This window comes from Polyergus mexicanus, unplaced genomic scaffold (genome assembly GCF_030449975.1).
Source record: "Polyergus mexicanus isolate NDT 795.1 unplaced genomic scaffold, iyPolMexi1.0 SCAF_3, whole genome shotgun sequence".
Lineage (NCBI taxonomy): Eukaryota > Metazoa > Arthropoda > Insecta > Hymenoptera > Formicidae > Polyergus > Polyergus mexicanus.
The window spans coordinates 2,862,700-2,888,147 of NW_027223323.1; the positions used below are offsets into that span (position 1 = coordinate 2,862,700).

A 25,448-nucleotide genomic window follows, 5' to 3' on the forward strand; every position below is an offset into this window, starting at 1 on the left:
CGACTCTTCTTGCCAGTTACTCGCGCGAAAACAACGTCGAATCCGAGCTGTTGCCTCTGTCGCATACAACCGCTCCCTTTCCTCGAATCCAATATATCGCGCGGTAATTTCGCGACACGATAGCATCGACGTGTTTCGAACTGGTTTTCCGTCGCGTTTTCTTCCCCCCTTTTTTTCCCCCATTTTCCCCATCCAGTCCTCGCCGTATCCCCCTCGCGCGCCTCGTCGCTGTCTATGCGTGGACGTGTACGCGTGTGCGTATGTCCAAATGGAACGGAAGGGGCCGAAGGCAAAACTCTGGAAAATTGAAATTAATGAATAGTCACCCTTCCTGCGCGCGCGCGTCGCGTAGCTTTCTCGCGTTTTACGTCGGGGACCAATGGAAATTCGTCTGGCGAACAAAGAGGGCCGCGCGACACGATGCCATAACGACGCCCGTGGGGGGGGGGGGGGAGGAGGAGGTTTCTTCCCCGGTGGACCCGCGCGACGAGGTCTCGTCGGCGTCATCTTACACGCGACAAATGCCTTTTTAATGAATCCCCACCCGACGGGGATTTATCTCTTTTTTTCGGCCGGTTACGAATTATGCAAGCGCGTCTGTCCGCGCGCACGATTGAGATTTTAAACGACAGCGAGCGTAAGTTGTCAACTACTAACGTATAAATAATTGCATAATCCAATAATTTTTTTTCTCGACAGATAAAAGAATAAAATCTCAAGTAGATATTGATTATATCTTTTACTTCTTTTTCTGCTTTCTCTCTCTCTTGTTCGCAATCATTTCTTTTAGATCAGTTCTAGTATGTTTTTATAATGCTCTTTTCACAATAGATTTTTTATGTAATGTAATTATTTGATTTTTTAAATTTATTTTAATATATTTTCAGTCAACCGACCCGTGTGAGAAGGCCAGAGCACTCGCGATATCGAGATCGGCATTGTATTGCCGTACTCTCGTACAGGAAGGTACTTTCGGTCGCGTATACAAAGGAACTTTGGAATTAGCTGGACGAGAACAGGAAGTCATCATAAAAACTGTCACAGGTGAGAATTTACAAAAAATATTAAAAATTTATATTAATATAATATACGTAGTATTATGTATAGTGTAATAACATATATTGCATCTTTAAGTTACAATTTTTCTTGGTTTAGTTGAAATTATTAATTACATACTAAGAAATTGATTTAATGAATACATAGAAAGAACAGGAAATTAAGGAAAATATTTATTTGTCTAATTGTTAAATTAATCTAAATTGTAATTATTTTTTGCATAAAAAATCTTTTGCATGCAATGAATATTAAAATATCTGTTAAAGATAAATCAGAAAGTTATTGTATCTGCTATCGGTTACTCTATTCTACGATTAGATCAATATATTTGTCGACTTGATATATTTAAATATAAAATTCAATAATTATAATTTAATTTTTATACGTTAACTTACTACAAGATTATTTGATTCACAGATGTTTATGAAGTAATTCTTAATTACATATATACAATTTGACAAAGTAAAGGAGATAATAAATGTTTTATTGCAAGATTATTGAAATCATAAGATTATTTAAACAGAATGGTAAATTTTATTGTACAAATTTGAATTATAATTATTTTATTTATTTTAATTATATTTATTTAATATATATTTGTTGAAAAGATTTTTTTTTAAAAGATTGTCCAACCAAACCAATGCGTAATTTTGATTATCACACAGATATTTTAATTTAACGCTATCACTGAGGCTGAATAATCATGTTTATTTCAGAAGTTGCATCCGCTTACCAAGCGTCTCTTTTGGTGGTTGAGGGTTCGCAACTGGCTGGATTAGTTCACTCAAACATCGCCTCTTTGGCGGCTGCTTGTCTGGACAGTTCGTGCCCTTTGTTGGCTTACACAAGTACACCCGGTGAATTAAACCTAAAAGTCTATCTTACCGATGGAAATCATCATCCAGTGACTAGAGATTTGGTACATGTTGGCGCACAAGTTGCTAGAGCTGGAGCATTTCTCCACGGCCGTGGACTATTACACAGGTAAATTATTGTCCGTTGCAAAGCATCATTAAAAATTATGTTGATGTGAATAAGATATTTATTAGCCAAGTTATTAGCTAAGTTATTACGGGCCGTTAGTACGATTCAAGAATGATTTGAGGGATTGATCTTTCCTCTTTATTAATTCAACAATAATTCACATGATAATTTTTTTAACATTCAACATTTTTTAAAAATATTTAATATATTTAGTACTTAATTTAATTTTAATTTTATTTAAACCATAAATTTTTTGAACAAAATTATATTTATCGGGAACAAATAACGATTATATCGATAAAAAAATAAATTTTAAAATTAAACTTGCTGAATATATAATAAAATAGATTATTGTTGTGGCCGTAATCATTATTAAACTTCATTGCTCCTCACATGTACTATCACGGTTATCGTGGAGATGTCAATGCGATCGTTTCCGTCTAGGATCGATTTATTCGTTTTCCAGGGATATCGCTGTCAGAAATTGTCTGATCGAAACGAGCAGCCTTCGCGTGAGATTGGCTGATGCTGCCCTGGCACGAGATCTCTTCCCTCAGGATTACCATTGTCTCGGTGATAACGAGAACCGACCTATACGCTGGATGGCCTTGGAGAGTCTTCAGCGCAATGAGTACAGCACAGCAACCGACGTGGTACGATTCCAATTTATACTGACAAATTGAGCTACCGTATTGCTTTTTTCGCGGAAACACATCGGTGCGGATTAACTAAATAAATATATTTCTGTCCATAGTTAAAATACTAAATAATAAGATTCTTTAATAAAATATTACTAAAAAGAGAATTTAATTTATTACAATTATTAAAATATACGTGTGCATATTAAAAAGACGATTTTATCATTTTATTATTATTTAAATAATTAGAAAATAAGTTATGTATCATCACTCAATATATTTATCTTATATTAATTTTATTACGCAATATTTTTTTTTTTAAGTGGTCATTTGGAGTTTTTCTATGGGAACTGGCGACACTGGGTCAGCAGCCATACGTAGAGGTGGACCCGTTTGAAATGATGGCGTGTCTTCGAGACGGATATCGACTTGCTCAGCCGAGACCTTGTCCCGATGAACTGTTCGCCTGTATGGAAGCTTGCTGGCTCGGTCCTTCCAGGGATCGGCCGACCATGCCTCAATTGCTCGCCTACTTGCAAGATTTTCACGATGCGCTAGGCGGATTCATTTAAATCGTCCGTTCGCGATCGACAGCGTACGATGCATCGGTTCAGATCTCTGCACACATGACCGATTAAAAAATCTGTTTGAAATCTCGCATCGCGAATTGCGAGTCGCCGGATAAGTATAGTCAAGGCTATAGCGAAAAGTCATAACGCCGAAAGTTTGTCCATTAAGTTTGTAATCAAATTGAAGGTCTGAAGAAAGAATAGAATCAAATTCGGAAGGAATTGAACGTCACTGCCCATTTGCGACATACTGCCCTTAACGATAAATACATCAGGTATGACATTTATATTGTTATTAATTCTGCTTACCAGATGATCAGGAATCAAAATAGAATATTATCGTCGTCTATTTGGCGAGAGAGCTCTCGAAGGAAAGTTAAAACAATCGGCACGGACATATCCGTCCATAGTAATTAGAGCGCGCGTTTGCGTATATTTTGGATCTCGCGTTTGAACGATTTATGCGCCAAAAGCGGGGTATAATATTTTAAGAGAAAGAAAGAGCTTTATCTTTGACATTATTAAATGCGAATGATTTAAAACGCATCTTTTTTTCTTTTATGATGAAAAAAGTTTAAACGTAAAACAAATTTTATTGCCAGTTTAATCAAATAGATTGAATGCGCAATATAAAATCATCAAACACTCAGGTATTTCTCATTTAATTAAAATTTATATTTTATATTTCCTTTCTTTCACTTCTTCATCTTATAATTAATATTTGTTATATACGAAAATGATATAAATGTTTCTATATATACAATAAATGCACACAGCAGTTTATAAAATAGTTTGTCAAGAGAAAGAGCTGAAAATTCTTTCTGCAATAATATTCTTCTTGGTAGTCTCTCTCATTTCGCTTGATTAAATTTATTTGAATGTATTTTGCAAAGATCGTTACAGTTCGCAGACGCAGTCTTTTGCTTTAATTATGAAAACGCGCAGTCTCCGCGCACACAAGGTACGCCTGCGGCGTGGCAATTCTTTATCCTTTTGATGCAGTTGTAACGCGAGATTCAGGCGACTGTGTGAATGAAAATGTCACTCCTTCGAGCCGTATTCATTAGCGTTTGTAAATACATGGCCGTCTTAATGCGTACAAACCACGAATCACTTAATTCCCATGGCAAAAGCCATGCATTCAATTCAATGAGAAAGTTCACTGGCTCTTTTTGAGCGTATTGCTCAAGAACGCAAAAATGAAATGACGAAGAACAGCATTGAGTCAGGACGAAGTAAATTTGTAGGATGTAGTTGGGAGGAATGCATTGCAAGTATACGCTTTTATTCGAGGTATTACATATATATATATATATAATATGAATTATATGTTGAAACAAGAAAGTAAAACGTGTCGATAAGTTTTCTTGAAGCATTTGCTACGAATCGTGTTTTATATTAATAGAAAAGAGATGATGAAGTATATAAAGATCGAAATTATTAGAAGTGGTAAATTCTAATATTTAGCGGTGACGAATAATTTTTGTATTTCTGAAAAAAAAAAAAAGAGTATGACAATATTAATAAAATTATAAAACACGCTACGCGCGCGATACACACGTACATACACGCATTCGTTACATAAGACGGCTGTAAACGCGCAAGATCGATTAATTAGATCGGTGCATTTCATTCATTCCGCTTTACGGGAGTTTGCGCCACCATCGTCGAGCCCGTTGTCAAATCGCGCGAATTTTCCGTTATGAAAATGCCTCGGGGCAAATCTAACGTAGACCTAAGCCGCACAGAAAGGCGACCCGACCGCGTCGCTCTATCATTATTCATTATCAATCGCGATTGCGAAACTTCGAATAATCGTGACCGGAACGGATGGAGAGAGCAAAGGCAATGCTCCGGACACTTAGAAATTCCATTGTTGTCGCAAATGACCTTCGCACGCTGTGTGTTGCGTAAATGGGTGGTCGGAAACTATACGTACTTTGTAGTTAGGCATACTTTATTAGTTGCACTACGAAAATATCATTTCGAATTCCCGTCGTCGACTCGCGTCGACATCGAGCACAATCTCGCAAGAACGATGCCGGATTTTAATGTCAAGTCTCGGGAAAATGGTCCCGCGTACGAAATTATCTCGACCCTCAAATCTTTTGACTGTACGTTAATTTGCAAGTTCTCCTTTTTGTTGATTCAGAGCTCTATAATGTGATAAAAAACCGAACAATAATAATAAGATTAAAAATACGAGCAGAAATAACAAGAGTTTTTAGCGTGCTCTATGGGATTTGATTATTGAGGGAAGTCTAAAGTATTTTTGCATTTTATTATTTTGATTTTACATGCCATCGTATAAATAATTTTTTGTAATAGATGTTGAGATTGAAGTTAAAAGTGTTTATTTAATTGGTATTATTTATAAATATTATTCGGTATGCAAAATACATACTTCTACATTTTTATTTCGTGAAATTGGTCAAGAAATGCTGCATTATTAACATCAGATTGATGGTTAAAATATTTCCTTGTTATTTGAATTTTTCTCGTGTTATTTTATATTGTTTATTGTAAATAAAATTACCGTAGATGTCAGAATACACAAACACGGTGAAAGGTTTCGCCGTGACATTTCCATCATACCTAGAAAGACATTACCAAGGGAAATGAAGTTAAGAGTTTGCTGGCTGGCTGCTTCTGATGGCTTGAAAGATATAATTACCATCCAACTTATGTTTTGAAAAACCAATAAGAATTTATATATTAATAATTTAACTTTGCTTTAGCAATTTTTATTATATATATATATATATATACATTTTAATAGGGGAGGTTATATTCTAAATTCTATTCCATAAAAAACAGACTTTTTTTATATACTGTACATTTATTAAGGCGAATAAGAATATATGCAAATACGAATAATGTTGACATAACGCAACGTATTAACTTGTAATCATATTAGTTCAATTGCGCTTATTTCATATCTTTTCTGTTGCAAGCACAATTGCGCAAGTGACAACTAAAGCTAGTAAAGCACACAAACGAGACGAGGGACAAGAAAGCACGATTATCGACATATTAAATACGCTATACGATTGATATCACAGGATAAAATTAAACTATAGCCAAGAGAGAGAGAGAGAGAGAGAGAGAGAGAGAGAGAGAGAGAGAGCAATATTGCAGAGCACGTATACCAGAATATCCTAGATTCATCATCTTTTCTTTTAATGATAGACTTTTTTTGTATACAAAAATGCTATTCGATAACAGAGCGATTATCGATCGTTACATTTTTATTTTTAGCATTATTTTATATTTTTGTGAATTGAAATTAAAATCTTTACGTTCTTTCTCTATAATAAGTAAATTTAAAAATTAACATTTCTCCCAAGTTTTATCAACCGTTTACGAATATAATTCCCATTGAGAGGAAAGATAACGATACGGATATTAATGTAGTACATGGTTAACCATTTTTCCAAGACAATCTGCACTCAACCACACTTGATTTTTTTCGTCGTATCTCTCGTGCGAGCATCAGGTGCAAATCGAACAGCGTGCGAGCGAAGATCCCATTTGCGGCGCGAGGCAAATGTTAAGGCACTTTTAAATGTACTCGATGTGTTAAATGTCGCATGCATTCCTGATCACGGCCACAAAACTTTATCTCGCACTCGTCTTTTACTCGTCGTTCCCTTTTCGTCCTCTGTCCCCTTCTCCCTTCTTCCTCTCTGTCCCCTTTCCCCCCGTCTGTTCTATCGACTTATCGCGCAAACGTTACGAGAATGACTCTCTCCTCGTATTACTGCGCGTCTATTAACTAATTATCTCTCGCGATATTGCTATTTAATAATTATCTCGCTCGCTACTATTTATTGCGACGCTCTAAAGTTGTGCGTTTAACGAAAAAATCGTCGGATTCTATGATGTATTCGTATCTCGTAAGTGTTTTTGGAATGGAGGAACAGGGTAGGCTGTAATTGCACACTTTTTCGCTATCGCTGTATAATCGGAAGCTGCTAGTTTCCGCGCGCGAATGTACTGTATTTACTCTACTCTCTCCCAATTATACTTTTCCTTCTCATCTCCATCTAAAAGGAGGGAGATCCGGTGGCGTTGGGGATCCGGTCTCGTTTCCGCTTCAACCCCTCGCCCTCAAAAATAAGAACCCCCGTCTTCGGATGACAGTTCTAGTCATTGTAAATATCTCTAGCGAATAATAACAGCGTTGCGCCGAGAGAGTTGATTTGTGCAGATTCTATTATTTCCTACGACGATTTACGGCATTATTTTTCAACGGAAAGTGAAATATACGTGTTAAAAAAAAAATATTAACCCTCCATAACGTTTCATATTTTCCCTCTTCGTATCTCTCTGCTCGTTGGCAGCTGTTAAGAGTCAAGTAGAATAACCGGATCCAGAGAAAAAAAAAAGAATCACCAGTCATTGGCTATAATTATATACATTAATTATATAATTATAATTTTTTAAATTTCTAACTAATATTATATAAGAGAAAAAATATTTTTATCTTAAAAAATAATTTAAAAAGTTGGTAATATATGTATGTCTATTTTAAGATTCTTTTTTGTTTCACATATATAGTTTGTATAATAAAATTAATGAAGCTAAATATGTTACATGTTAAAACGCCATATTTCCAGATTACTATTTTAATGTAAGGAACAACACGAGGTAGGAAAAGGGCGCGTCGCGCGTGCTTCACGTTCCGCGAGGTGCAACATAACGCAAGGGTACCAATATGGAACCGGGGCAACGTGGTGCGAGAGAGAAGAGGTAGGAAACCCTTTCTAAAATCGCGGGTGCCAACCGCAGGATGGAGGGCCCGGGTAAGCACGGCGCGATCGGGGACCTTCGGTGGGGCCGGAGCGGGGTACGACGGAGGGGCACGCATTATTTCTTAATCCAGGCGAGAGAGAAGCGGGGAGAGTCCGACCAGCCGACCAACGAAAATGAAAGTGACGGAGAAAGTCGGGGCATTGTTACGAAGCGTAAAGCCCGCGGTGTGACGAGGTTATTCCTCGGCTCACGAATCGCCGGGGCCGGGATCTCGATCCGCATGAATTCTCGTCTCGCACACGACGACGAGAACCGGTATACTTTAATAGAGATGGACTCCCAATATTTTCCTGCCGAAAAGTCAAGAGAAAATAATTTGTCGCAATTTTTAATTTAAATCGTTAAATATCTTGGTGATATTAAATCCCTGAAATTTATCATCTCTCTTTGAAATTCTGTATTTTTATTTAAAAAAACGAACATCCGTTCGTAAAAAAAAATATTATTAACGAGTATCTTTCAGTTTGACCACAGGATGACTTTTATAGGGACAAGAAGAAGAGAATTTTGTTAGCAAAATGTCGAATATCAGCAAGCGCTATGTATTCTTTAAACGTTAAAATATTTCATTCTTCTTAAATATATGCACCATGCGCTCTTTGTTTGATTTGCGGACAAATAAAATGGTAATTTGACGCAAATCCGTGAAAAAAAAAACACACTATTTTTTCAACCGCGTAGGAACGTGTCAAAGTAATCTCGTTCGGAATTTCTGGGTTATCATTATCGTCGCTTTGTTCAACATTGTTGTCGCATTATTTATCGCGAGCAAACACTTAAAGGGTCTTCTCGGTTACACAATTTTTGAGATTGGAAGTGTTCCACGCATGTATATATTAAGTACATCGTGCTTTCTCTCTCTGATAAAACAGAGATATCCGCGTTTGATTGCATTAACGTTGCGACATATTTTTTTTTCAAATGTAACATTTAAGTTACATGCGATCGAATGTTTGACGGTAATTCTTGTTGCAAGCTGAAATGACGGTATCAGCGCGATGCTAATAGTGAATAATTATAATTATCCAACGCGCGCACGTGAAAACATAAGAATCATTTTGATCTTGCTAAATTTAATAATACGTTGCAATACTATAAAGAAACATTAGCGTAAAATGCAAATTACGTTTGATTTTCCATTAGCAATTTTTCGACATAGATGCTTGTCACAAGACACTGACTCGTAAAAAAAATAGGAGGATGATATAATATATAAAGTAAAAGTTTTTTTTTTATCTTGTTACCCAAACATGCCTTAATTCAAGTAATAATTATAAATATAGCAATGAGGGGGAGATATAACATAAACTTTATTTAATCTACGATTATCAAAAATCAACAATGTAGATCGGACGCAATTTTTAAGAGACGTCGCACCCGAAATTACAAATATTCGATAGGATGAAAGGCCGAGCGACGTTCCCCACTCTTCCTATACCATCATGGATCATTGGTGGCATTACGATATCACAAAACTTTCTCTCTCTGACTTAATAAATATTGACAATAGATATTGACTTGTAATGTCGTAATAATTAGCAGGCGATAGAAACTATTATTCTCTCAATCGGTTTATTAATTCGTAACTTATATAAAATGACTTACATTTTGTTTAAAAGCACTGACGTCTTGGATTAGAATAATAAATAAGTGTTAAAAAAAATTGGAGGGTAACAAGATCAATTTTTGATGCCAACAATTGTATCGATTCGCGAATTAAACTTGCCTATTTCTAATATTTTTCTCTATATATAATAATGAATCAATTTTTTTTTATTTAGAAATATTCTTTAGAAACGCAGATCTTTAATACATATTGGCTGAGATAAATTCACAGAGATTTTAAAATTCTATTAAAAATATGCGTTACGATAGACAAGCGTATTATTCCGATTAATGAGAACGGATCTACTGTTATACTTTGGCGACACAATCGTTGCGGAGAAAATTAATTTTGAAAAGAAAAAAAAAATACCGACGCTTCACCACGTGCAATAGCTATACACAGTCGCACTGACATAAGAGACGCCGACGAAAGTGCGGCGTTACATAATTCGAGCACGGGACACTTATTCTCGCGTCCGGTTGGTAGGAAACAAACGTTAGACACTTGGTAGGGATGGAAAGATGGCAGTCGGACAAGAAACTAATTACATTACTTTGTCGTAACGGAGGAAATGTTTTCACACAGTCGGTCTTTTGTATCTCTCAAATAGAAATCGATCCTCGGGTTTGTTGCAACATGTCGATTCCGTGTATTAAATATCGCGAATACGATAAATTAAAATAGGATGATCCATATTAGAATCATTACAAGATATCAACTTTTTTCACATTAATAAAACAAGGAGTTTTGGAGACAGTTCTTTTTTAATCTAAGATTTAAAGGTATAATTAATTCGAATTACAATCGAATTTAATATCTGAAAATGCTTGTCAGTTTATTTAAATATTAAAAAATGCAAGAATATTTATTAGATATTTTTTAATATTAAAATATTGATTACTATATAACGTATTATACTTTAAAAGGATTATCAGATATTTTTCAACGACAAAATTATTTTACGACATTCTTTAATACTTGGAGTCTGAAACAGAAGTTTATAATTAGTTCAATTCCAAACTATCATTATTATAACGCTATAACATTGCAAGAATAGGCGAAAAATCACAACCTATCTATTCGAAGATATCGAACGTTTAACGACTTGGATTTATTTCATAGATAACGCGCCGATCGCTGTGATGCAACTTTTTACCGCTTATCTTCATCTTAAATAATAATTATCGTGCTTTCCAGTTAGACTACGTAAAACAATCAGGCCTCGGACAGCTACATAAACCGTCGCGCGATCCAACCGGTCTTTCATCTGAGTCGGAAAAACTGGTTCCCCCGGCGCGGAGAACTGGCGATCCGAATCGCGATGAACAAACAGGCCAAAGACATACGCGTTTATATCGGCATCGATACGATGCCATTGAGGATAAAATCGAAATCAATGAATCGTGAGAGCATGTGTACAGCGTAAGAACAATACTTGTATAAATGGGCTCGTATATATATTTAATATTCTATCGATCACATATATAACGCATCTATAATGGAAAACAGTCAACATGTAAAGAAATTATATTTTCTCAAATTGAAAAAAAAGGATCAAATATATACAAATTATTAAATGTAGCAAAAAATATTAAAAATTTATGAATATAAATTTAAAAGAAAAATAATTATGAGACTCTATAGTACCAGATTTTATGAAGAGTAAACGATTAAATAAGAGTACTTGGAATAAATATATTATTATTATTTTTTTTTTTTTTAGCTAAAATGAAGTAAAAGAAAGGAATTGTATCTATATATGTAGAGGTTTTCCTCTTGATGAAAAGAAAAGGGAAAAGCATAAGTTTATTGATAGTGAAAGCAGTACGTTATGAAACAGCATGAACGAAGAAGCTGTTCCTTCTGCGTGATAAAGGAAGAACATTTGGAGCGATAGCGAAGTTAATCGTAAGTAGATTCGGGCCAGTAGTCGCGAACGAGCAAGCGGTTGGTCGGGTTAGTGAAACACTTGGAAAGGCGGCTCAAGGCTCAGCTAGCCTTGGACGCATTAGATTGCCTAATATTCAGAGCAATGCTGCGTATCGCCGCCATGGGGCAAAAATACGCGTGAAACCATGCGATAGAAGCACACGACTTTATTGTCGACGCGGGCAATTACCGCCGAAAAGAAGAAATGGCGTAAATTTATTGGCTTGTTGCCGCCATGAGGCCGAAGAAGCGCCAATCTATCAGCTGATCGTGCTTTCGTAAACTTCAGATCAACGCGATGAAAAAATTGAAAAATTGTTTCAGAAAGTTTCATCGCGCGTTTTCAAAATAATATAAGTCTCAAAGTTTGAATATATCGCTGTATAAAGTTAACAAATCAATTTTTTTTTTAATGTATCTTTAAAATTTGTTATTCTTTTAATATTATTGATTTATAAGTCCAAGTAAAAAAGAATACAGTTTGAATACATTGCGTTGAATATGAAAATTTTCTTCTTTTATGCGATTCTATTTTTTGCTCAATATCGTTAATTATTCCTAAGTATATTCAACAATTTTCTATATAACCTTCATTGTGACAAGCGATAAAAAATTTAAACATATTTAAATTGGTCACTTAGTATGCCTCTGTGCATAAGAGGGCTTTTCGGACTATCCTTATCAATATGGAATCAATTACAAATTTCTTATGTAAACGGCCGAAAGTTCTGTTAACTTTAGAAATGCGGGCTTGCGAAATTCTATTTTCGGCAATCACGTCGGCTTTTCATGGAGAATATTCAGCTCGATGGTTATAATCACTCGCGATTCACAATAGCCGACGAAGCAAGATCCCGACTGGTTCACGTTGTAAGACTGTTTAACCAATCGTCCGTTACAATCATCGACGTCTCGTGTGATGGAAGGATTTGCGAAATTTTTTATTACCTATTTATCTTCCATTTGTTTTTATATAATATTGCTGCAACTATTGACATGTCAAAGAGAAAGATATATATATAAAAATATATTATAAAATTTTGAAAAATGCGACAGATTTAAAGATGTGCGTATGCCAAAGCGATTTTATTAATCAAACACATTTTTCACATTTTTATAAGTGTATGCGTATATTATATTATCGTTTTAGTTTTACTAATCGGTTTAAAAATACTATAGCAAAAATATTGACCGTAATACACGTACGTAAGACAAGTAGTTACGATTATCGGAGTATTTTGCGTTCCTATCGCGCTCGTAGATTATCATCGAAACCACATTATGCGTTTTCAAAAGGTACGTAAAAAGAGTGAAATACGCGCGGCGCGCACACACATACGCATATGTATATAAAAACACGTGTGCGTATCTTCGCGCGCGTCGGGTTATGACATAACGACGTAATGCATGCGTTTAAAGGAGACCATCGGAGAGAGAGAGACGCGAGCCGTCTTATACGGGGGAAAGCACTGTTCACTTTCACCGTTCGCAGGCTTTTACATTGTAACACACGCGTGCACCACGCCGGTCTCCGTAGGTAGATAGGTAGATAGGTAGATAAGTAGATAGGTACACAACTCCGCGCGGCGTCTCTCTTTCGCGTCCCGCCGTTTAATATAATACCCAGACGAGCTCTCGCAACGCGAGGACCTGCATCGATCTTACGTAAATCCCGTCGGAAGACACTTTGTCCTCAAAGTTTTTCACAGCCGCGCAGCTCACACAGCTAAGAGCAGTGAGAACATTTCGTCTCTGTAAAAAATTGAACGCGAGGACGGCTCTATATATATATATATCATTGAATATTTTTTAGACATCTCTTTCTTTCATTAAAAGTCTTAGATATGTAGATATTCATTAATATCGTCGTTAATTATTGTAACATGAATGATTAGATGATTTGCATTAAAATTAATTATTATAAACATAAATATTATATAATATTATTATTTTTATTTGAAAACACATTAATTGCTTTAATAAATACAATGATCTCTTTCCATTTCTCTAGATATGCAATAATGTTATTTTGATGATATGATTTATATGAGTTTATACACAATATATATGATATATTTTATATATTATATTATAAGATACTTTTTTATATACAATAAGAAGCAACGACGATATTAATTATTTGAATTAATCTTTATTTTAAGATACGTGTAATATAAGTATAAATCAGATATCTCATAGAAAGCCTAATGACTTTCCTCAATAGTGATCGCAATAGTGATCGATCAGTCAGTCTTCTTCAATTAAGCCAGATATCGAAACATCTTGATCACGATGTTTCTGATTTAATGTTGGCAACATAATCGCCGGATTAGTCACACTCAATTCAATAAATAGACAAAAATAGAACGAGGCAGATTTGCTTACGTGTAATTGTAAGATTTATTACTTCTCTCGCATGAATATTATTTCATTTATTATCTGGAAGTGTATACATAAGCAGCAGATATTTGATATCATATTTTCTTGAGCAATGCGATTCAAAATTATTACGCTTCCTTTCCAATCATATAAGATTCTTAATAAATGCAAATATTTAATCAAGAAAGTCCGCAGGAATAACTAAAAATTATATTTTAATAGAACTAAATTATAAATTTTATACATATCTTATAATCTGATTTAAGTTTTTAATATTCTAAAATATTTGTTGTTGAATATTAAAAAATTATGACAATTCTTTTCTCCAATAATGATAATTTTAGGAGAGAGAAAAAGAAAAGAGAGAGATCCAATTTCCTCTATATATTTTAATATAAAACTCTCAAATCTTTTTTTTAATTAAAAATTTTGATACCTTAACAACACTTAAATTAGACGGAGCTTGTTTGCGCGTTATATTTTCTCAATCATTAAGTCATTTCATTTCAAATTTGAATGATCTGCTTATTTTTCTAAGTGCATGTTTTTATGAATTTTTTAAAATTTCTTTCTATTCTCTTCTTTTCGTTGCAGACCAAACGTTGGGTAAAAGTACGCGACCTAACGGTACGCTCCTTCATAAGGTACCGTGTATCCTCGGTGCGATACGTAAAGTAAGGCGGGCACTTTCGAATTGCATAACCGCGGCCTGCGCCTTCATTCGGTTATGTCAGAAGAAAGCTGCCGAGAGAGCCTGTCTGGGAAACGTAGGTATGGTTGTAGGTAGATAGGTATACATCACACGTACACACTTATACGTACGCTCTCCGTGCGCGTCTGCTTCTTTTTAAACATTATAAATAAACGCGCGACACACACACACACACACATACACATACAAAATTTCTTAGCTGGCACTCAAACACCCTATTCATTGAAAGGGCACGGCTCTCCCCCTCCTCCTCGCTCAAATACAGTATATCCCAGGATTCAAATTAAACACGGATTAATAATATTATCAAAAATTTGCTCAAAAATAAACTCTTCTAGAGCATCGTAAATATTCTCTAAAAATTTGTTAGTATGTTTTGCAAAAAATTTTTTAAGCCTATATTATATCCATCTTTTGATTCATAAATATCCAAGTACTTGATCCATGAATTTTTATATTTATATTTTATTAACGACATTTTATTGTACGGTTACATATAAACTTTTGGTAAATATTTACTACGTTTTATTGTGATTTTCGGCGATTTTATTATCGCGCTTTACTTTCACTAATTCTCCTTATATGAGAAACGATATTCATCGATTAATCGTGTCCATGTTGGATAAGTAAAACAAAATATGACATTGCTGCAAAATTCTATTCACATCGAAAGACAAAAACTTAGGTTTAAATATGAATCACGATTATCGAAATAATTTATATATTGAAATAGTGATGCTACAAAAAGAGGAATCCCCTCTGAGCTCTAAGAATCTAGTATGGGTACTTGTTTGCCCTAAACACACTAAATACTTAATCCTCTGGCGGTAAGAGCTAAGAACAAGAGGACACGCCGGCTTTCCTTTGAGCCTACTTTTTGTCAAAGAACATTATATAAACGCAACGATACGATGTCAACGCCACGCGCTTCACCTGATTTACAATTGAATTTGCATTTTATTTCCAGCTTTTTCGCCTCCGTACGAACACATATTTTCTTTTTATTTTGACCAATGCTATCCCTTATAATATATGTATAGGATACCTTTCCTTTTTCTTACCTTGTTCTCTCCTTATTCGATACTTTCCGTCGTAAGTTTTTAAACGAGGTCGGTGATATAAATTCACTGACCACCGCAACTGATCCCAAGGGTATTTTGTTATATTTGACGTAACAACAAGTCCCATCATAGTCACATATATCATTGCCGGATGCAAAAGAATGCGATTTCGACCTTCAACGCCAGTATGGTGTAACGGAGAGTCAGTCATTTTTCAATGAAATCAAATTGAAATTAATCAAGATGAAAAATGATCTGACTCCTAGGTAAATGGTCAGGTAAGATTTACTCTTGGATCCTTGTCTAAATATTATCTCTAAGGAGTAATTATCTTCAAATGTTATGTAAGTTGGCTCTAAATTTTCAGTAAAACATTTCTATATAGCGCTGCGCGAGGATTTCTTTATCTTAATTTTTGCACAACGATTATTTGAACTATTATGTAATGAATAATTTTGTTTATTTTTATTTCTCAATTTTCTTTAAAGATATAGATAAATATTTTGTAAGTAAAATTCTATATGTCATTTATTTTTTTATATTAATTTATAGCAAGACATATCTTTTTACACAAACATTTGTGAGTTAATATTTCAATAACTGATTTCCTTCATTATTCTTTTACGAAATATTATATCATATGCTTCTACATTAATAAATATGCGACCTCAGATATTGATAATCATATATTTCTATTTTGACTAAAGTAGACAATTTTACAGAATCTTGACAATATTCTCTCTCATCAAATACTCTAATAATTATTTTATTTGTAATAAAAAAATTTATCGATATATAAAATCGATATATAAAATGCGTTAAATTTGATGCAAATAAGAAACTGCAAAATAGAAAAAAATAGCATGCTATAAAGTAGAAAAACATCATGTTATACGAAACAGAAAAAAAAAAAATAACACGTTACACGAAATGATGATTGGTCGTAAAATTATAACGCAACGTACTATCTTTTACGTTAATTACTGAGTCATTTACGGGTTAACGTGTGCACGTGCAACATGATAAAGGCGTGAAACTAGTAAAATGTTGCCTTATCACTAATAGCACGGCCGTAGGGTAATAGTGAGACGGCGCGTTTATGGCGCGCGACTATTCCTTATCGACGTTAATTTTTTATCACTTGCTGCCGAAGTTAAATTTATCATTTAATGCCAAAGTTCTTAATCACGTTTTGTGTTAGAATGCAGTATTGTCTCGCTCGTTCTTTTCCAATTTTTAGAGAAATATTGCGCAACGATGTTCGCTGTAGAGTTACAAAGCATTACATAAGCGAATTTTATCAGCGCGATTCGAACGTAAATCTACACGTATGCTTAAACAATTAAATTAATTTTACTTTGATTTTGATATCAAACTTAAAATCTTTTTTGTTGAACTTGTAAAGAATTATTCTAAAAAATCAGTTTCGATATACAGCGAAAATACTTCAAGTAATCTTTATGTATAAGTAATATCTTTAAGAGACTATATTTAGTTCCTTTAACAAAAATCTATTTTTCTTATGAATATATGAAAAAATCGCTTTATGTTATTGGCGTATTAATAATAATCTGTAATTTTACGTATCTTTGTTATATTTGTAAAGAAACGTGAAGTAACTTTGGCGTAATTATATATGTACAGACGTGCATAACTTTGCAATATTACATATGGAAATGTCTTAACCGTCGCATTGTTGCACAAATGCGTTACAATTTGCGGCTTATGTAAAATGCGATTATATGCATGACGAAGCAACCGTAAAATACCGCACATTTTTAGAAAGCGCTTAAAGTCATTGCGTGTGCCGTATCTATGCTGATATTGTCCGCGTTATAAGTAGGAGGTCATCGTAGAGATAGCGTAAAAGCAGCATAGTAAATCTTATCGTTGCCGTTAAATTTGTGAACTATAATTTGCATAAAGTAGAACGACCGTGAATTCTGCACGTGTAGCTTATAAAACTAAACGATAGCTTATTTCTGTTCTTTTATCGAACAATTTCACTTTCTTCTTCTTTATTTTTTTCAATTTTGCTTCTGCTCAAGTATCCTTGCAACAAAGTATCCTTGAACTCTCTCGCATATGTTGCTCGCTTACATGTAGGTTGAAGTGCGTCCAGAATATTCAATTTCATTTCAACTTATTTTTCAGAAATTCGAAATACGTAATTACGTACAGTTTTCACAGATATATAAACACCTATATATTATATAATTAAAAAATAAATATTATTATTAAAATGTGTATTGTTTAATATATCTGTCGGTGGATATATTTTTGTGGAAAGTTTGCTCATTTAAATATATATCTTTGAAATTCAGTTTATTTATATCATCCTTCTCTTCGACGATAGACAAAGATTGTTTCTTAACGTAGTAAAAATGCTTTTCCTCGATTCATCGGTTTTTCTTTCTAACACGGGGGGGGGGGGGGATATCCCTTGTTGACGACCATATGAAAATGATTATTTTATGACAACGAAACGTATTGTTTCACGATCGTACCGGCTGCAAGATCATGCGCAGCTTGATTACGAGAACATTGGCAGCGCGATAGTCTATAGGTGCTTGCATTATGCGTGGCCATGTATGAGCGTGCTCACGATTGTCACGAAAATAGGTCGTCGAGCTGTGCTACGACTGAGATTGTATATGTACGTATATATGTGCATGCGAGGGAAAAAAGAAAGAATTATACTGTTTGCTTTCCTTCTCTTCAACGGGGCCAGATATTTGGTTGGTTTACTCGCTCGTGGACGTTTTAATGACTGCCCTAGAAATATTTCGTCTGCTCAACCACACAGTTAAAACGAGCTTATACTACTTAATCTGACGTGAATCATCCAGATATGATATATAATAGAATGAACAGATTTATATAATTCATCAATCAACTACCCAATGCAAGTCGATTTAATCTCGAAGGTATTTACAGTTTTTGGAAGAAACCCAATGTATGCGAGAGATGTGATTTTTGCTTCGAAATCACAATCGTTTGTACTAAAATATATAATTCCAAGCTCTCTCTCTATTCTATATAATCTTTAGAAATTTAATATTTTCTGTATATGAAGTAAAATCTTTCAATATATTGAAGAGTTGTTTACACATTTTACGCTAAAGTTTTTACTCCAGACAATCGAAAATGATCATATTTTCATTATTTATAATATATAATTGAAAAACACATATAGTGAATTTATCAATTACATAATACAATTGAATTAATATTTTATGCATTTATTATTGTATAAATACAACGAATTTATACAGATATAAGAGAAAATTTTTTTGCGAAAAGGAAAAAATATATAATTCACAAGCGACTCGAGGAAGCATTTCCTTTCTCTAAATTGACATTTAACTTTTACCACATTCCCAAATTAACAATTAAGTAAACGTGATTCGTGTAAGCCGCCGCCCTTGCGTTCGTCAAAAGCGACGACCGTAGCAATAAAATTACGTAAGGCTATCGTACGTTTAAAGTGGGTCAGAATGCCGACTGGGCCGATGTCGAAAAGAATCGTGAACGAAATGGGTCAGCGCCGGAAACGATGTCGAAACGTATCGCGCGTCTAGCCGCGCTTTCTTCGCGACCTTCCTCCCTGTCTATAAATACGCGTACGTGCGTGCCTTTTATGCACGCGAACAGAAGCAGACACGCGGGTGCGTGCGAGCTTTACGGGCGTGAAGCGTTTCTACAACTACTGCCCGGGAAAATAGGTCGGCGACAAACATGATACATAGTTACGTACTTTCGAATGACTGCTGTGCGGTACTCGTAAACCTCCGCGCCGTGAAGAAATCACATTCTGTATCAAATTTAGAGGACATTTCTCATAAGTTTATTTCAAAATGTTTGCGGACAGTTTGTTAAAATTAGCGCTTCTATTGAAATGAATAGAATCATTTATTTATTAGTCTCATTAATCAGTAATATTTTAATGTTATCTTTTATGAGGTTCCGCTATTATTTACCGATGACTGTATTTATTTTATTATGATAAATGAATTTATGAAAAACAATCACTGAAATAATTGAAAATTATTATTATTCAATATATGATATAGCGAGATTATAAAATTTATATTAAAACAAAAGTGCAAGACGTACAGAAATATCTTGTACTAGATGTTTTAGAAGAATTCTATTTCTGTATGATGCTTATATTTTTATCAAGCTATATCCGTATTGTGCACATTAGTTTCTTCATTTTATCGCATCGAAGAGACGCAAAGAAATGTTGTAGTACGTTCCGCGAATAAGCTTAGCAGCATTCACAGAGATGTATATATAGAAATATCTCCGGCTACTTAGAAAGTCGTTAACGTCGTCGTTGCCTTATAAAGTTCCACGATTTTTAACGACGGGGAGCAATATTGTTTCACCCGTGATACGCAACCAATATCGTTATACAACGCTCGGGTGATATTATTAGTGACCCGTCTGGATGATTGCTCGGCAGCTGCCTCTGCCAAACGGTCAAACGGTCTAGGCGCTTTCTTCCCGACCTTCCTCATCTATAAATAAGCATGCAAGCTTACGCGAATGCGTTTATGCAATTGTACGAGAAATAGGTCAGGCTAACGAGAGCGCGATTCTTGTTTCGTTTTTTTTTTTCTTCTCTTAATCGCATACATTTCCGTTTTCCCATTTTTTGGCGAAGATTAGCATGTTAGCATGGGTAGCGTTAAACCGGATTTCCTGTACGGGCGCAAAAACAATTTTAAGCTCGTTTGATTAGATATCAGGAATTTACGTTCCGCCTATGGTTTCGAATATTATTGACATTTGTCTTTTTTTTTTTTTTTATACGATTGTTATGTTTGCTCTATTTTTGTCTAAAAGAGGAATTCGTTTATAATTATTCAAATGCGCGACAAATCGTAAAATATTGATAATGATTATACAATATTTATCGCTAGAAGGGGAAATAAAAAAAAATAGATCGACGAATACCTACGGATGTCGCGATAGAATTGGGATCGCAGCGTGCTTTCTTCTTGGCCTTCCATCTTCCTTGACTTCTACTTTGTTCGTCTTCGTCGTTTCTATAAATAGCAGCCTGCACGCGCTTATACGCTTGTGCACGTCGACGGTCGACTACGTGAACCGAGGGACACGCGTGTATTCACGCACAGTGCACGGTTGCGACAGTCTGCCTGATTGCGACAGGGCCGTACGCATAATATATTCAGTGGGAGGAGGCATCTCTTCCTCCTTTACGTTATCGTGTTTTTTGTCTATTTGCCTTTTACGATCTCGAGACGTAAGGCAAATGCTATAAAAAAAATAAGGCGTGCTCTCAATTTCAAATATACGCCCTTCGTCCTCGTTTATTCGGGGCGAAATAAGCCTTTAATTTTTTCGGGTTTTGTAGGTAGGAAAGACGATAAAGTACACTCGTGTAATATCTAATGATTCTTTAAACAACCAAGACCCTTGGATTCTTGTATAAGTAGGTTTCGTCACGCATTTTCTAAAAGTGGGACATTATCCAATTGTGGCTGACATTATTGGTAGCGAGAAGTTACGGTAGCGCAACAAGTGGTCCTTTCAACAATCTCAGTTAATCCGACTGCAGCAAAGTGTTATATTTCTAAGAGATCGACAAAGCGCGAGAAAGCTTTGGGAAAGACTGGCCTTAACTACCGATTCGAAAAGGTAGCTTCTCGATGCATCGTAAACGATATTCTTTCGTTTACCACTACTATGAACAACTATATAATGCAAAATGTTGGCTTAGCTTGTTTTCACAGCTCTTAGTCTTGAAACTTGCGTACATAGCGTCTTAGCTCTGCGAGCCAATAGTGTTGTTCCTCAATTTCCTTGATGTTGTACAAGAATTTTCGGCAAGTCTCACTTATAGGCACGTAACTAAGACGTTCCGAAAGAAGAAAAGTTGCGTACACTTTGATCTTATCTCTGTGAGCAGAGAAGCGTTGTTCCTCAATTTCCTTGAAGTTATACAAAAATTTTCTGCAAATTTCACTTAAAGGCACGTAACAAGAACGTTCCGAACGAAGGAAATTTGCATACACTTCGATTTTGGCCCCGTGTGTCGAGAAATGTTGTTCCTCAATTTCCTTGATGTTGTACAAGAATTTTCGACAAATCCCACTTACAGGCACGTAACTAAGACATTCCGAAGGAAACTTGCGTACATAGCGTCCTTACGTCTTTGTGCCGAGAAGTTATTTCTCAATTTCCTTGATGTTATACAAGAATTTTCGACAAATCCCACTTACAAGTACATAACTAAGACGTTTCGAACAATGGAAACTTACGTACATAGCGATCTTAGCTGTATATGCCGAGAAGCGTTGTTCCTTAATTTCCTTGAAATTGTACAGGAATTTTCGGCTAATCTTATTTACAGGCATGTAATTAAGACGTTCCGTACGAAAGAAACTTGCGAACACTTCGATCTTAGTTTTGTGAGCCGAGAAACGTTGTTTCTCAATACGTTGTTCCTCATATGTTTATGATATTTCGGCCGGAGCAGATTCGCTGGAATAGCCTTAAAGGCTGCGACATCAGCTCACGAAAATTCTCTCTGCCGGAGGTTTCCAATTGAGCAAATGGGCGGCTAATGCTGACGAGCTCTGTCTGGACGGGAACTATCAGACACAACTTTTTTTGGACTTGAGCGAGATTAATACGCTCAGTATTCTCTGGACTCAAAGATCAATTAGTGTTAAAAAAAAAACAAATAATTGTTTAAAAAAATACGTTATAAATAATTACATACTTTTTCTTAAAAACAATTATTTTTTTTATACTAATTGATTTGTCTCGTTATTCTGTACATAAAAATAATGGTAAGATTATCGAAAACTAAATATTTTACGAGATATTTTAATTTTTATATCAAAATTTGTCATTAAAATATAAAATAACTCAAAAAGTACTTAATGAAAAAATATTTTATTATAGTGTTTTGTAAAGTTTTCAAGGTAAGCTACAAGAATATGTAATGAAAAATAGAGAGTTCTATCTGAAAAAGCGGAGTTGAGATCTCCGAAGCGCCGTTACTCCAACGAACTGTGTTACCACCACTCGATGGCCTCCTTGAAACTATAAAACTTTTGTAGGAAAAAATTTTTCGTGATCGTTCTAGATTCGAAGATATTCGAGGTGGCAAGTGTTACTGGTCCACCCTGTATAAGCAGGGTTATATCTGTAAAACAGTTTATTTTAGAAAACAATCTATATTCTGTGATGGCGGCATTTTGCAAGATTGTACCCATTGGTATGTTTGGTATTTGTTACGCTTTGTCGATTGCCATAGATTATTTTTAGGTAGTTTTGTAGACCAATTTGAGCATCATCCTTTAACGGGTTTATTAAAAGTCAGATGCGGATGGTAATGCGTCGATTTCAGAAAAAAAATTTTTATGAAAAAGTAATTACTGTACACAGAGCACAAATTTATCTTGGTTTTATACTATAGGTATAACTAAATTTCAATTAGATATTTTAATAAATCCCTTTTTATTTCCTCTGAAGGGACGTAGCCGAAATATCGGGATGAAGTCGCTGAAGAGGGGTAAAGAGGGATTTATTGGAATCCCAGATAGAAATTTATTTTATTTAGTATAAGACCAAGAAAAATTTGTGCCCTGTGCACAATAATCAGTTTCATAGAAAAAAAAAATTTCTGTGCAACTGATGCACTATCATCCTCGTTTGATTCTTAATAAATTTAAACTTATTTTATTTTTGTTAAAAAAAATGTTTAATTTAGTTTATATTTTAATATTAAATATTAATATTATTTAAATATGTGTATCTTTTTTATTGTTATTTTAATTTTAAACTTTATTCAAATAATGTACATTTATAACTAAAAATCGATATTTTCAATAAAATTGTATCTATCAGAAAAATATATAAAAATTAGGTAGGATGTCCAAACTTTTGAGCGATGTATAATTCGACAGCTTTTCATTATGTGTGCGATAGATTAAAACGGCACTTTGCGCCGTTTCCTCGATGGTTGATTGATCGGGCGGTTTCACTAACGGATGATGATTAGGGAACAGTGCATGTTGGCATCATTACAAAGATATGAATAAACATCATAATTACCATAATATCTTTACCTTTTTCTCAAAAAAACCCTAAAATTTATTTTTCATATATTGTATTACTCAAATTTGTCATATACGTATAGATGATTATGAATAATAAAAATATTATATATTATTAGAAATATATAACTATTATATATTTAAAAATAAAGTTATACTTACAATACACTACCATTGATGCATTCGCCGTTCGCTCATCCTCGAATGTAGATATAACACATGTGTACTCGCCAGTAAGATCAATGCCTGGTTTATTCAATTTCATAGCTCGGTACTCAGTATACGGATCATCGCTAGCTTTGTATGTTAAATCCACATATTTCGCAGCTGGTTCATCTGCTAATGGGTGTCTGCCACAGATCCATTGGTAAACTACTTGGTTGGTATTAAAAAACCATTTGACGACGAGGCCCTTGCTCGATGTATTCTCGAGATCGTAATCGCAATCGAGAATAATGTAATCATTGCTGACTTTTATAATATCTGGTACGTTGATGCTCTTGATAATAAGTTGCCAAGATTCTGTAAACACATGAAAATATGCTGAACATTTATCATAAAAAATCAAGAAATCTGTTTCTATATTATTTAAATGGCTATATAGAGTAGACGTCCTAATAAGTGCCAGTGTTCCTTTAACTACCGTTTTATTGATTTTACCAGATAAAAAATAAATTTGTAAACAAACATGTTCAAACGAAATTTTATTATTAAATCAATACTTTAATTTATATAAAAATAAAGAAATGACACGTATTTGTTTTTACTTAGTATATAAAAATTAATATTAAAAACTGACTATTTTGTTTGCGTATCAAAAGTACGATTATAAAAGGCGATACAAAATTCGTACTAAAGAAAGTGCAATAATTTTATTACATAACCTACATTAATTATGTAAAATGGGTAATTATTCAGAATCACGGCTGCATCTCCATAGTGCAAATTTTTTTACAAACTTTTTATGTTAAAAAAAAATATAAATAATCAGTTTTAGCTAAGGGAGGCCCAAAAAAAAAGTTATAGACCAAAGTTATAAAGGGTTTTACAACTTCCTACGCAAAGCGAGGTTTCCATTCAAACGAGGTTCAACGCAAACCTATGTGTCTAGTTTTTCGATAGTGGAGCCCCCCGCAGGAGGCCACGGAACATACTGCTTTCACGCATATATTTTTTAATGCAAAGTGAGATTCTATATGAGTTTACAATATTTTATTTTATACATATTTACTAGATAAAAATTATATAAGGCAGCACTTATCAATACAAAGGTTTGAGTTGAATCTCGTTTCGCGTGGAAAGTTATAAACCCATATAGAATTTCACTTCGCATTAAAAAGTATATATATGAAGGCAGTATATTCCTCCTCTCCTGCGGGGGGGAGACTTCACTATCAAAAAACTAGACACAAGGGTTTGCGTTGAACCTCGCTTTGGGTGGAAACCTCGCTTTGCGTGGAAAATTGCAAAACCCTTTATAACTTTTGTCTATAACTTTTTTTGCAAGCTTCCCCTGATTAAAAATTGTTATTTACATTATTCTCTAAGTATAAAAAGTTATCAAAACAATTTGCAGCCAGTACTCTGCGTTGATACCACTGCT

At 34.5% G+C, this 25,448-nt stretch overlaps 1 protein-coding gene across 4 annotated transcripts in view; it reads left to right on the forward strand.

Annotated features, from left to right (window-relative positions):
• LOC138931769 (tyrosine-protein kinase Dnt) overlaps nucleotides 1-25,448 on the forward strand; it is a 110,573-nt gene that overhangs the window by 63,324 nt on the left and 21,801 nt on the right. For 2 of the 4 annotated variants that reach the window (XM_070292862.1, XM_070292863.1), the window contains exons 6-9: nucleotides 888-1,044; nucleotides 1,773-2,040; nucleotides 2,507-2,693; nucleotides 3,002-4,558. In XM_070292862.1, coding sequence (XP_070148963.1) covers nucleotides 888-1,044; nucleotides 1,773-2,040; nucleotides 2,507-2,693; nucleotides 3,002-3,250 — 861 coding nt within the window. In that variant the 3' untranslated portion in view covers nucleotides 3,251-4,558. Of the gene's footprint in view, nucleotides 1-887; nucleotides 1,045-1,772; nucleotides 2,041-2,506; nucleotides 2,694-3,001; nucleotides 4,559-7,866; nucleotides 8,058-25,448 lie in introns of those variants that run through there. The other 2 variants (XR_011446672.1, XR_011446673.1) reach the window with 2 other exon arrangements.